The sequence below is a fragment of the Vigna radiata genome, chromosome 8, assembly GCF_000741045.1.
Source record: "Vigna radiata var. radiata cultivar VC1973A chromosome 8, Vradiata_ver6, whole genome shotgun sequence".
Taxonomy (NCBI): Eukaryota; Viridiplantae; Streptophyta; class Magnoliopsida; order Fabales; family Fabaceae; genus Vigna; species Vigna radiata.
In genome coordinates, this window is record NC_028358.1 from 33,361,076 (window position 1) to 33,375,888 (window position 14,813).

The 14,813-nt window shown below is 29.5% G+C and overlaps 2 protein-coding genes across 2 annotated transcripts; one reads left to right on the top strand and one right to left on the bottom strand.

The window, feature by feature from the left end:
- Positions 1–3,350: 3,350 nt before the first annotated feature.
- Positions 3,351–6,897, bottom strand: LOC106769959 (methyltransferase-like protein 6). The gene is made up of 7 exons (XM_014655774.2): positions 6,640–6,897; positions 6,460–6,569; positions 5,716–5,930; positions 5,530–5,621; positions 4,335–4,437; positions 4,063–4,205; positions 3,351–3,782 (listed from the first exon to the last, which is right to left on the bottom strand). The coding sequence occupies exons 1-7, from the start codon at positions 6,850–6,852 to the stop codon at positions 3,672–3,674; spliced, it is 987 nt and encodes a 328-aa protein (XP_014511260.1). The 5' UTR covers positions 6,853–6,897; the 3' UTR covers positions 3,351–3,671.
- A 1,973-nt stretch (positions 6,898–8,870) lies between these two features.
- On the top strand, positions 8,871–10,064 carry LOC106771648. The gene is made up of 2 exons (XM_014657647.2): positions 8,871–9,473; positions 9,579–10,064. The coding sequence occupies exons 1-2, from the start codon at positions 9,361–9,363 to the stop codon at positions 9,826–9,828; spliced, it is 363 nt and encodes a 120-aa protein (XP_014513133.1). The 5' UTR covers positions 8,871–9,360; the 3' UTR covers positions 9,829–10,064.
- The last annotated feature ends 4,749 nt before the right edge of the window (positions 10,065–14,813 follow it).

Consider the following 14,813-nt stretch of genomic DNA (forward strand, 5'->3'; position numbering starts at 1 on the left):
GTGTCATCATTTGTCTTTCATTTCGTTCAATTGTATTTGGGGGCTACTTACAGAGAACACTCTGATGTCAAAATCAACAAAAATTCGACTAGCTAAACAATAAATATGCGATTAATGTAATCAACTTACCTTATTATATCAAACTTGTATTTATAGATTTCAAAATGAACTTCTAATTAGCACCGACTTAATTACGGTTCAACTGGTAATAATCATGTTTTAACTTAAGTTAATCATCATTGATATTAATTGTTGTTTAAAATTGACCGTCCGATACACGTTGTCCAACCAATTGGCCTATTAGATATTCCTAATTGGTTGAACAGTACAATCCTAAACTAGTTGTATATCCATACGGTACAATTTTTTTATGTAAATCTATCATTCTTAATAATACAAATTCCACTAATTAGTAAGGTTTGTTCATGTAATTTATATATAAGGAAAGTGGAAGAGGATGTTAGGTTATTGGTCCATTTCCTGTATGGAGAATAGATCCAAGTAATGTAAACTATTATGTTTTACTTTATTTTAATGGAGAGGAGTCACATTAGTAAGTAACAGAAGAGTCAAATTAGTAAGTAGCAAAGGAGTCACATTATACAAAAAGTTTGTACTAGTTTTCTTGTTGTTGTGAAGTCGTTTACGGATCAGACTGACTTTTGGACAGTGGGTTCATGATTCTTCATTCTGACCATTATCGTTAATCAAAGGTTTAGTTTGAAAAAAACAGCTTCGCATCAGTAGTTTTCATTTGTAGACATTTATACTCAATTAATTTAGCTTATTAAAAACACTGTTATCCTATTGGAGTATTTTTTATCCTATTATTAATTATGGTGAATTTTTTGATTTCTGATTTTTATCCTTACATTGATAAATTTCTCAAGTTAAAAAATGTTTATGTCTTTTTCGTCCTTTCTATTTTTTTGTGTTTCTCATTGTTAAGTTGTAATAACTTTTGACTTATTTTTGCATCACAGGAAATTAAACGTGAAATTTTCTTTCATTTATTGGAAGGTTACCTCTCATAACTATGCTTACAATTAGTGCAACTGAATCAAAATAGTTTCAACTCACATAGCAATGAAATTGAATATATACAGAGTCTTATTTAATTTCTTGAAATTAATCAAGCATCACATCATTTCCAGTGTCCTATCACCAGAATTTGCAGTGATCTGTTCATAAGAAAAACTCAAATAATTATGATTATCTCTTTGTTTGATATCGATCATTATTTTAAATACGTAATATGACATGACAAGAGCTTTTCTTTCACATTGGTGTGTTTCTCCACTACCATGTATCAAATAATAATGTTAAGGGTCAACATTGATGGGTTAAAATATTTGCTAGGAGTGCTTGTTTTAAGTTTTGAAAAAACAATTAAGAAATATGATAAAAAAATCTACTAAAGTAAAATAAGTATAAAAACTTATTCTTTTACTTTATTATTGCTTACATTACAATAAATGCGAGTGGTTACGTTAATTAAAGGTTTAAACCCTTTTTTCCTTCTTAAGTTAACTTTTGATGTTTCAGTTTAGTTGTCGTTTTTTAAAATGTCAACCTTTAGTTCCTATGATATGAAAAATGTAAACCAATCACTAATGAAAAATTGTGATTTGTTAATGAATAGGACTGATTTGATATATTTTTCATATCATAGGACTAAAGGTTTACATTTTTTAAAGCATAGACTAAACTGAACATCAAAACTTAACTTAGGAAAAAAAAAGGTTTAAACCTTAATTAAAATTACACAAAAAAAGTGTTAAATATAAATGAAAAATAATTAGTAATATTTTCAGCTTTAAAATTATAAAGTAAAAATACAAATTTTTTTATATAATTTCCATTACTTATTCATTTATCTTTTCTCTTTAAATAAGTAAGATTTAAGAAGTGATTTTACAAACCTAATAATAAAAAAGATAATATAATTAACTATATACTGTACATATACTTAATTATATTATTAAAAACTAAATATTTTAAAGTATTATATATGTACATATATAATTCATATAGAATATTCACAGTCGATTATAGTAGTTGATTGAGTATTCTTTTTCCATATTTTCTATTTAAAAATAATATTAACATAATAAATAAATTTATTAATAACCAATAATATCAACACACTTTTACTCATTTCTAATATTTATTTATTTAATATTTTTCACTTTTTCGCTTTCTATCTCACCATTAAGTACTAAACTACATAAACTTTTTAATTAAGTTTTAAGTTTATGAAAAATTTATGTATGTTTAATTGAATTTGTATTGGAAAAAAAAAATCTCTTTTGAGTATTCAAATTTTTAAATGTGACTAATATCTTTTTCATTGATTATTTTCATCTCTAGTAAAATAATAAATGAGTTTTGTGGTAAATGTCATTTTATATTGATCTTAAATTCCCATATTTTTAATATGCGAAGACTAAAAGGCATAGTCCAATTAACAAATAAATAAAAAATAGAGATTTAAGTAAAAAAATATAATTTTTTAAAATATTCAATAAATAAAAATTAATTTAGACACAACGAAAAATACCTATGTTTATTATGGACGTACAACTTAATTAAGTTTTTTTCTCAACTTATTTAGTATATTTTTATAATTAAGTAATAATAGTAATGAAGATAACAGTAAGAGCTCTTGAATAATTTGAGGCAATAATATGAGCAGGCACACCGATGACGTGTATCATGACGGAATTACGTAGTTTACCAATAATAGAGGTTTGAAACTATTAATGCATTAATTCAACCTAAAAACTTTACCAATAATGATTGGATTAAGATATAATTTAATGTTGCTGAAGACAGGGTAATTATTTCAGGGAACTTCTAACAATTTATCATTTATTTTATTGACCCAACATTGACTTAAGTTTTATACCTTTCTGTTAATTAACACAAATCATAATTGCTCTTGGGTGAATGGTACATATAATTCCAGGGTCCTAAGATAAATATGAAATAGCTACCTAATTACCTAAATAGTTTGACTTTCCTCCAATAGTCAAACACTACTTACCTTTACCCAATCCTTAAGGTGGTTGAAAGGAAGACAATTCTCCCAAGTAACTACTGAATGTATCACATATATTTGACAATGGTGGGAACCATCATTATTGCCGTAAATCAATAGACTTAAAATCACCATATCTTGCTAGTATGATGATAATAGAGTTTTGTACCAAAACTCTGCTCACACTAGCAGTCGAGACCGAGACACAAGATTGGTGTCAGTAAAATAACGCGAGTGTAGTTCCAAAAACTAGTTCAAAGCCTTAGTATGGTCATCGGTTTGAGGATGAGATTGGTAGACACAGTGTCACTCGATCTAAACATATGTTGTCATAATTTGCAAATGAAAACCGTGTTCCAATTTCTTACAAACACTATCAGGTATCCCATGTAACTTCACCACCATTTGCATAATGCTTCTGTCACCTTAAGACTGGTATGATCAGTCTATAATGGAGCAAATAGTATTTAGACAGTCTATCAATGACCACTAAGATATATAGGTGAAATCCGTAGCAAAATCTTGTCTGATCTGATTTCTCTTGTATACTCTCCAGCGTAGCACAAAGTAATCAATGATAAACTTGAATAAGTGTACATTTTCATGTGACTTCGCAGCACACCAAGGGAGATTATTCATTTCTCAGTGCAGGTTTCTGGAACTTCCCGTGAACCCACACTCTTTGCATGCACTTCCCTTTCTGCCGATTTATAGACTTGACACAACAGTAATCAAGCTCAAGCTGCAGAGTTTATAACATACAAGCAGAGTATAATATGTCAGAAAGACACATTCCAGACATTGAGACTCGCAAAATTTTGCAGGAAGACTGACGAAAGATGGAAGGTTCAGAATCACGAACAAACATTGTAAAAGTCAACAGATTCTAAACTCAATCCACACACTTAAGAAGGATTAAACTTTGTGCAGGAACACAAGTCATACTAATGTTTCTATTAGAATATAATTAGAAAACAATGTGTTATGTGAAAAGTACTTGCCCAATAAAAAGAGATAAGTACCTCAGTGAAGCCTGCACCCAAAAATAGGTTCCTGACAGCATCTAAACAAAAGAAATATGACCTTGTTCCATCTGACCGCATGTATTCCCTGAATCCTACTCGCTTGTCGGGCTCAAATCGAAGCATGGTCATATCATAGAGGCCTGATTATAGGAGTTAAGTCATTTCCAGCACCTTAGGTTTCTAAAGATCGACTGACATAAAGGACTACATATAACTAAAGATTTTCCTAAAAGCTCCAGACAGAGTAAGTTTGCTAGTTTGTTTATTACCATAGTCCCTAAAAAAAACCATGCCTCCTGGCTTCAACACAGAAAAGCATTCTTTGACAGACTTTGGCATCCTTTCAAGCGGTACTGCTGATAGAGTAAAGATCTGACACGACACATCAAAATACGCCAAAATGAGAGGTCGTTAATTTTGAACTTACAATATTCAAACGAGTCAATGATATAATCAAAAGATTAAAGATAAAGTTTTTTGTGTATGCCAAAGAATCTAGATAGCTAATATAGAACGATTAAACATCACTAAAGGCTAAACAATAATAAACAACCAAGTCTTAGAAAGTTAAAGTATGCACTAAACCGGCTGAAATATAAGAGTCCCAAAGTAGACTTAAACCCACATAGGAAATCGTTGAGGTAAGTGTGAATGCATGTATACTCCAAATTATAGCTATGTAGAGATATGGAGCGTTAAGTAAGCTCAATTAAAGCAAAATGTTCTGGTTCAACAGCTTAAAAAAATCCCATAGGTAGCAAAATGCAAAAATGAATAGAATATGGAAGGGAAAGAATGCAGTATATGGTATTGGAGAATGAATGAACAACGAGTACATCTTTTAACAAACAAAGAAGCAGCTGACAAGTTAGAGCCACAAGTAGATCACAAGGACGCCAGAAAAAAATTGATTAAATTGAGATTAAAGCTTGAATGCGTGTATCTTCCAAATCAAAACTAAAACAAATATAGAAAAGGAACCTTCCGGAGTTTAATGAGAAGACAATCAGCAGTCTAACCACTTTCATAATCCTCATTTTCAAGAATATGTAATTCAAGATACTAAGATTAAGAAAGCAATTTATTAGCCTGAATAATCATAAAATATGATTTCATTTTTCCCTTAACCAAAAATACTCTGTGATTGCATTCTCTCATTCCACTAAGTGGAGATAGATAAGGTTGGGATAAAAAATGAAAACTTTAATTTTCTAAAATGAGAGATAAAGTGAAAAAACATAAATATTCAAAAACACATTTTGCAATGGAGGGTCTGTCAGTTAACATATATTGCTAGGTTGGGATTGGGAATACGCTGTCAAAGAGACATTGTGAAGAAAGAGGCTTTTGAAATAATATATTACATTAAATCCAAGGTAAAGATTACGGCTCTAACACATTCTCATGCTCTGGAAGCACCGTATCATTGTACTTAAGGTAATTTTAGAGGAGAAAAGCTCACACCAATGTTACAAAATCTACTCCGCCAACACAACATTCAACTTCTTGTGATGGATATGAATTGGTAAAATGCAGTCCATTACCCTCTCTGACATCTGGACAGAAACAGAAAGAACCGAGTCTAACTTTTTATGAAGCCATTGCACAAATCAGAATAATTCAATAGCATAAAAGGTATAGCAAAATAACCTGACAAACAGTATGACTGCTTTTGTAAAAATTTATCTCGACAAGGGTCGCATGCCAACCAGTTTGGGAATCCACCAGTGGAAAGATCACAACAGAATGTACGGAAACGATGCTGAAAGGATGCAATTGTGAATGCATCACTTATAATCTCGTTAGCCCTCTCAAGAGTCTCATTACTACAGTCGCATGCATAAACAGTCAAATCCTTGTTGGCCCTGCACAGGAAAGCTTCACAAGAATTAAAAAACAGCAAGATACAAAAAAAAAAAGGCCACAATCCCAAAATGACCAAAAGTAAATTGTTGGTTTTAATATGCAAATTCAGAAACTACAAATGACCCAAAACCACACTATCTTGCAATCGTCAACCATCAGCTTCAAAAGCAAGCAAAAGTTCACAAAAGTCAATCATACACTAATAGAAAACAATTCAAGTTTAATTAACTAGTGAATTCAGGTGACCGTTTGCATAATTCATTTCAAATAAAATTTTGGTTAAAATTGTTTTTGCAGTGATTTATGTTTACATGTTTTTTTTTTTCTAAAGAGAAGTCAGAAGAAAATTCAGTTCACAGTTTTTTATCCAAGGGCAAACGCTAAAGTGTCTTAAAATCACTTTAGTGGGTATTTCAACACTATTTGAGCTGAATCCAAACACAAACTTAATCAACTACCGATAAATATGAAATAAATAGCTGTGCGTGACGCAGATGGAAAAAGAGAAGGAAAGGGTGAAGAAAGAACCGTAGAATAGGAAGAGCAGTGCTGGCATTGCCGCAACCAACTTCCAAAAGCTTAGAGTTTGGGGGACAGGAGAGTAATTCTGGGAACTCCTTCAACAAATAACGTCTTTCCTGAATGGCAAGAAACAGTTAGGTATGGGAAATTGAAAGCGAAAAATGCGAAGAGGAAAAGGAAAGGAACCTTGAAGAATCTTCCAGATGCGTGACGGAGGTGAAATTGCTTCCATGCTAGGACGTCGGATTCGGGTGGAGGAGACGATGACGAAGAAGACGCGGATTCAAAGTGGTAGGCATAGCAAGGGTTTGCTTCCACCTCTGCTCGTAGGTCTTCCCAGTGGAAGTCCTTGCAGAAGTATTGTGCTTCTCCTTCATTGCTCGTTGTCCCCTTTTCCATTTGCTTTGCACCTCTTTCTCCTTCTAATTGCCCAATGGGTTTATTAAACCCATTTTGGTTATTATTTTATTTTAAGTGTCATTCTTGATTTTTGTTTATAACACTCATATTTTAATATTTTTCGTTTTTATTTTTATTTTTTAACATCTGACAGGTGTTCTTTTAATATTCGATTTCAATCCATATTAGCCTATTTTAAATTTCGTTTTTCATGTTTAGCATTTTCCTGATTTGGTTTAATTCAATTATTGATTTAAGATGAGCATTGTCTTGAGTTAGTCTCATTCAATCATTGATTTAAATTGGTTTGTTTTAACTTTTGGTTTATGATAATTCGTTTTGATTATTGATTATAAGTCGATCAATTTCGACTATTAATTTTGGTCAATTAATTTCGATTTTTATCCGGTTTAGTTTATTTTAATATTTTGACGGTTTTTTATTATTGGTTAGAGTCCGTTTATCTTTACACTCAATCTAAAAGCTCGTTTCAATTTTTGGTGTGAAATTACTCATCTCACAACTTATACCAATTTTTTTTGATTTTGAGTCTAAAATAACTTGATTCTATATGATTCAAGCTGAAGATATTAATTTTAAATATTAATTAAAGTTTTGAGTTGGACAAATATATTTTAACTCTGATGCTAAACCACTTAAGCCAGAATTTTAAAAATAAGAACTTCATTTTAGTTTTTCAATTGAAATCTCTTTAAGGAAAATTGTTTTAAGAATAAACTCGAGTTAATTTATAAATTATAAATCAAGATGACAACTTTAAATGTGGAAATAACTATTTTTTTTATAAAGTTGGTCATGAATTAAAAAAAATTACCATGTGTTGTTTAAATAATTAAGAAAATATAAATTTCGAAATACACTTTTAGAAAATTTGTATTAATGTAGCATTGAAATGTTATGTATATGTTAAAATAATCTAACTTTCTTCATGATGTTAAAAAGAGAGAGAGAGAGAGAGAGAGAGAGAGAGAGAGAGAGAGAGAGTACTTCTCTTAACGTGAAAATAGTATAGTAATTTAGTTATGATTATCAATACAAATTGTAATAAATTCTAAAGATTTTAGTAATATTATCAAAAAAGTATAAGTAATACTTTAATTTTTTATGATTTAATATATATATATATATATATGAATGTGTAATATTTTACAGATTTTACTATATTGTTATATTTGAGTTTTACCAAAACTAGAGGAGACTCTATCAGTTTCTTTTAAATTGGTACCTCAGTTAAGTTACTCATTGCTTTATATAGAATTATTGTAGCTTTATATCAATTTCAAAAGGAACTTTAGTTTTTTCTTTAACATTCAATACATGATTAATATAGTATTAGTTGTTTTATTAATTATTGAATTGTTTGCTTCGTCAACTTAATTCTTATTTAAATTATTAATACTACATCTTCTATTTTCTCGAAATGAAATTTTTAGTATAGATGCATCTTATTTTCTTTTCTACTTGACTATAATAATTTAATTTAACTGCTTCAGTTCTACAGAAATTTTGTGAGAAATGAAGCGCATATCAATCATTATTGTTGAAAAAGTACGAACTCTTTTGATAATGAATTGATTTTATGATTAGGGTTGTGAAAACAAGTTTCAATATCTGTCTCAACTTGATTTATTACGAATTTGAATTAATTCAATGATGAATCGGGTTGATTCATCCAGATTAAACACAGTTATGATGTATTAATTAATAAGATCCGTTGATTTTATAAATTTCAAGAACTTCTGAAATTAAACAAATAGTAAAAGAGAAGCATTGACAAAATAAAATATTTATTTTTTAAAGAAAGTATATATTTCTATAAAAATATATTGTTCCAAAGTAAAGTAATACAATGGGAAGCAATAAAATTAAGCAAAACCAAGTTTAAAAGTATTGATTAAACATTTTAATGACCAAATTTAAGTAAAGAAGACAAAAGGCATATATAAGGGTGGGTCATGTCCGTAGCATTGAACTTTGAAATATTTCCATTTCCGAACATTCTTCTCAGTTACTGACCTGTGTTTTGTCTCCATTATGTCAATTCTCTACCTAAACACTCTCAAATTCTTATTCCATTACTGTACACTTCAACATACAGATCTTCACAGAAGATAGCAGATTGGAGCACGTTTTCACCTGTCTCTTTCCCTAGGGAACTATCACCAAGTTCATGCGCAATACTTTTGAAATCACAAGTAAATATTTTTACCTTTCAAAAAACAATTAACTGTTCCTTTCAATTCCTAGTGTTGCACACTATAGAAAGTTGTGTTTATATATATAATAACAACCCGACCAAAAGATTCTTTTTTCTTTCTATAAACACTTTGATAAACAAAAATTCCATTTTTCTACCTCTGACCAGTGCCCTTTCTATATATGCATAAAAAAATCTGACAACAAACCAGCCACAGCTTTAACCAGTTTGATTCTGAACTACTGTGTTCCTTCTCTTCTTCTCTCGTTTTCTTCTGCTCAACTTCCTTTATGTCCATGGCATCAACATCCACACCAAGGTCATGTTCAGAACTAACTATCACAGTTGAACACAATCCTTCCAAATCACGATTAGCCGAGCTGGGTATAAATTCGTGGCCCAAGTGAGTGAAATTTATCAAGTCTTTATCTTTTATCTGTTTTCTGCCTTTCCTTTATATTGGGTGTCAGAGAATTTCTTTTCTTGATGAAATTTTGTGTATTTTCAGATGGGGTTGTCCTCCTGGGAAGTATATGCTCAAATTCGACGCTCAAGAGACGTGTTATTTTCTGAGAGGGAAAGTGAAGGTTTATCCAAAAGGTTCGTCTGAGTCAGTCAAATTTGGTGTGGGGGACCTTGTCACCATACCCAAGGGACTTAGTTGCACATGGGAGGTATCCGTTGCAGTGGACAAACATTACAAGTTCGAGTCTTCTTCCACCCCTACATCTTCCTCGAAATGTATCAGTGATATCTGAATGTTATATATTTTATTGTTTATCGTGCTTAATATTCACTAGGAAAAGAATTTTTAATAAAGGGTTAGGGAGGGGTAGTAGAACTTGAAACGAATATATATTAGGGTTATATATTATAGCTTATAATATAAATGTTTGTTTCTAATTCAATGTTTGAAGTTGTCTTTGCTTCTGTATATGACTGAAAAATGTATAGCTTATCTAGGAAAGAAAGGAAGGAACATGCATTTACATCATCTCGAGTTTCAGTATGCATGCACTTTTCTGTGTTGCGGATGCTAATTTTGACCAGTCAGCTTTAATTTCTTGGCTATTTACTATTCATGTTGTTTACCTCGTGTGCAATAAGAAGCTTTTGCTTTGCCTTCTGTTTACATGTTGCAATTATCAGTATCAGAATAGATGCTTGTGTAACAAATAACGATGGTCCTCCTTTAGTTTTGATCTTTGTGCATGTGATTCCAGAACCACAACCTTGAAAATCTCAGTGTTTATGGCATGTGCAAGAATATAGGAGGCAAATGTTGCATGCAGCATATTCTTTATTGATTAGGAATTGATGCTGGAGATATGCACCGTTGATGTCTAGGTTGACCCTTTAGCAGAGAATAAAGGGTAGCAGCATTACATTATATATGCATCTTTCAGATTATTTGCTATTTGTGGGCGCATGAAAATTGATTTTAATTTCAACAGTAGCATGCCTTTAGTTTTTGGATAAGAAATACATTTTTGTCATTATCCCAAAGGCCTCCTGTCGGATGGTTTGTCTTCTGCAAATTTAATGGTCTGTGTTGTTTTCTTTACTTAGATTCTATTGACTGCAAATGGAAAAGACTGCATAATCAACATTTCTTCCTTATCTCGAATTTCTCTCACCAATTATTAATTACAAAACAATAAGAAGCCAACTTTGAAACGACATGCAGACTATATTTAACAATTTGATTTCTACAAAATACACGTTCTATTTTAATTAATGTACATATAATATTTACTATTTTAGTATTTTTATGTTATGTGTGGTTCATCCAAAGCAACTTAAGTTGATCTCACAGTATTATCCTATCCGGAATTTTAAAAAAAAATACTGCAAATTGTAAAGATTAAAATAAAAGTATGATTAAGTCTAAATAATACAAACAATTGAGAAAAGTATTAATTTATGTGTTTCGTGAAATGGAAGACATTTTTTCAATGCAACTTCACATATAAAAGGAAATATATTTTTTAGTAAACACATATAAACTTGTCATCTATCTATCAATATTTGAGTTAGAAATGATAACCTCAAATTTGAAGCAAGAAGCTTCCTAAATTCTAAAAAACAAGTTTAATAATAGATATTAATGTAAGACGTCTTTTTGTGATTATGTTTTTTTTTTTAATAATTTAGTTTTTTTTTCTTGTTTGTAAACCTCTTAAAATAGGATAAAACACATTTTTAACTTAATGTGAGTAATAATGAAATATATATAATTTCATAACTTTATTTTATGACTGAATATAAAATTATTTGCATTTTTCTTTTAGTATTTAATTTTCTTTTTTTCATGTTTTTTTTTATCTAATTTTATTGTTTATCAAATACAATAAAATTATACTTATTGATTCTTCAAATGACATACAATGATAACTTCAAGCACCAAATGAAGAGATTATTAGGAACCACATTTATTTAAGAAAATAGTTCATAAGTAGAGTAATTAGAAGTCTACTCCAAATAACAACATTAATTGCACATTAATTATGTGATATTATAACTGTACTTAAAATAGTTTTCACCAACCTAGTATCCATGATCCACTTAATGAGTTTACCTTTTATAAAATTAAGGACAACAGAGAGATAACTATATTGGAAGGAAATAGTATATTCAAATTATTAAAAGTAATTAAATTGTTTACTTTAAGATTTTTTTTTTGTGGTATAATGTAACATTCCTATTTCTTCTAAAATTTTTAAAGCCATTCAGGTATAAGCAACCGATCATTTCTAATAAAATCTCTCAAAAACATGACTTTTAAAAATAACTTTTTTTTTAAGTCGTCTAATGCTTAAGTATATAATAATCACTTTCCAAATGTTATAAAAAAAATACTTAAATTGAGAAGAAAACAAAAATATACCGTCTTTACCTAATAATTTTGAATAACATGAATAAAAGAAAATTATAACTTATGAAATTGCTCTTGTTCTATAATAGTTTATCTTTGTTATGCATCAAAACCTACTTTATCATCCCCTCTCTAGCAACATACACAATTATTGTAAGTGAAAATCATAACCATTAACAAAAGAGTAAATTAATATAAAAAAAATACTTAATACCTATTTTGTTCTCCTAATTAATTATTTTTGTTTAAAATGGTTCTTCTTTTTTGAGAAGTTCAAAGTAGTCTCTTCTTTTGTAAAAATAGTTCAATTCAGTCTTTTTATTTTTACTTATAATGTTAAAATCGCTAACGACATAATATTTATTTGAGTCAAAATTGAATAAACTGTCAATTTTTTAAATAGGTGGCAAATAATTAGAAGTTAAGGTTCTGATTAACTAGTGTTAAATGTTAATTCTTAATTATTTATAAATCCTAATTTGGTGCATTATAATTAAACCCTAATTACTTTTCTCCAAATGTTTGATTTCATTTCAAGGAAAGTTTATATTATTATGATTTAGTGTTAAGAGTATAAACATTCTAAACATTTACCCAATTGAATACTTAAAATTGAGAGTTACTCTAATGTGAAGAAAGAATAAAGAATACATTAAAATATTAAAATGAAATAGAAATAATATCACATGTGTCCAAAACTTATTTTGTTTAATAAAATTTATGTTTATGTTTTGTAAAATGCTATATAATATATTCACGAAATTGCACATAGAGAAAAAAAATGTAATAAAGATTGTGACAAAGAGAAAATATACCATACGGATTTCTGTATCTTAAAAGTATTTTATTTAATAAAATTGATGTTTGTGTTTCATGAAATACAATGCAACATTTGAACCCAATTGTACAATAAAAAATATAATCAATGTTATGAGAAACCGGGAAAGTAGTTAGGAATCTAAGTAAATTTTGTGAATATTGAACAAATAGAAACAATGGAGAGATAAAGTAATAACATAAATGTTTCCGGAAATGAAAGACATTATTTGAATGAAACCGTACAAAATAAAAAAAAAAATGTAGAACATATATAGGCTTGTCATTTATCTAATTTTGGATTAGAAAGATATTTAAATTTTGAAGGATAATCTCAAATTTGATGTGAGAAACTTCCTAAATTTTCAAAATATAAGTTTAATAAGATATATTGTTGTAATATGTATTTTGTAATTAATTATATTTTTTTTTGAATGATTTAGTTTTTGCACACTTATTTGTAAACCTTCTAAAGTAGATAAATCCTCTTCCTAACTCAATTTTTGTAATAATGTAATTTATCTAAATTTCATAATTTTATTTTATGATTGAATATAAAATTAATCACATATTCTTTTTTATTTTTTTATTTTCTTTTTTCATATTATTTTTTATTTAATTTTATTATTTTTAAGGCACAAAATGAAATTTCAGTAGTAAGAATTACTGAAATGTTGGATCATCACAATGTTAAATCCAAATAAGAATTACAATTATTTAAGAAAACAATACATAAAAGAGAATAATGGAAGGAGTCACATAAATAGGAACATTATATAATTAAAATTATGGTGAGAGAAAAGTACCTTGACAATAAATGAAATAACGAAGGTTGTGTTCAAAAAGAAAATATATAGTGAACTCCTATATGAAAATATAAGTAACTAAATAAAAAAGAATCTTACGTCATCGTTGATCCTTTGAATCCTTTAACGCGTCTCTTAAGGTGTGAAATTATTATTGTCCTTGAAGAGTCTTATTTTGGCTTGACTAAATCCAAAATGAGTGAAGCCCTTTTTCAACTCGGATTATCGTAACAATTTAATAAGTTGACACGGGAAAGGTTGTCTTCTCTCTACCATCGTGCTCACAAAGGACAATATATTCGTTGTAACCACTGACATTGATCACGATTGTTGTCTTTTCTAAGCTCTCGCCAAATCAAGTCTTATTCATTCACCATCGTTTACCCTAAGCCACTATTGTAATTTCTAGCGAAGCCTTTTTGGTTACACCTTCCCATTTTCAACGCGGTTTAAGCGTTGTCATGGTTTTAGGTGTTGTTGGGAATCTTGCACGGTGGTTTTGATTGGATGGGTATGGTCTTGTCCTTGGGATTTTATATCCCTGGGTTTGTTCACAAGATCATAGACCTTTGCCCTCAACCAAATCATCTTTGATTTTGTGTGGGTACTAAAATGTACTTTTGTGCAAAAATGCATGTGTTATTCCTTTATCACAATTATCTTTTCCTTGTATTAAAAACCATTTGCATTAGCATATTCTATTGACAAAAGGGGATAAACCCCTTGTGTACTTGCTATTGACACACCTTTATCTTTGGATGATTGTACCATGAATAAGTATCATGACTTCTTTGCTTGTGTTTTAGTTGACATTGATTTTTTATTTGATTTACCTAATCAAAATATGGTGGAAAAGCTTGAATTTGTGATGTGAAGTATGAAAAATTACCTTTATTTTGTTCTAACTATAAATGAATGGTCATGACCTATCTAATCTTTGATGAAAGTAACAAGATTCCAATGCCAATTCTGGTGGGGTTGAAATAGTTGATGTTTCAGACGGTTCACAATACTTGATTATTGTGTTGGTAGAGTCTTAGTAACTGGTAGTGTGACCTATGGTTCAAAAACCTTTCAATGAGATGCAACAACCTGTTAATGAGATGCAACAATCTACTACTGTGGTGCAACTTGCTACTATGGTGTTGTCTGATGTTGTTTGCTACTATGGTGCAACCTACTACTGTGGTACAACATGTTACGGTACAGTCTGATGAGGTATAACCTGTTGTGGTGTAGGCTATTA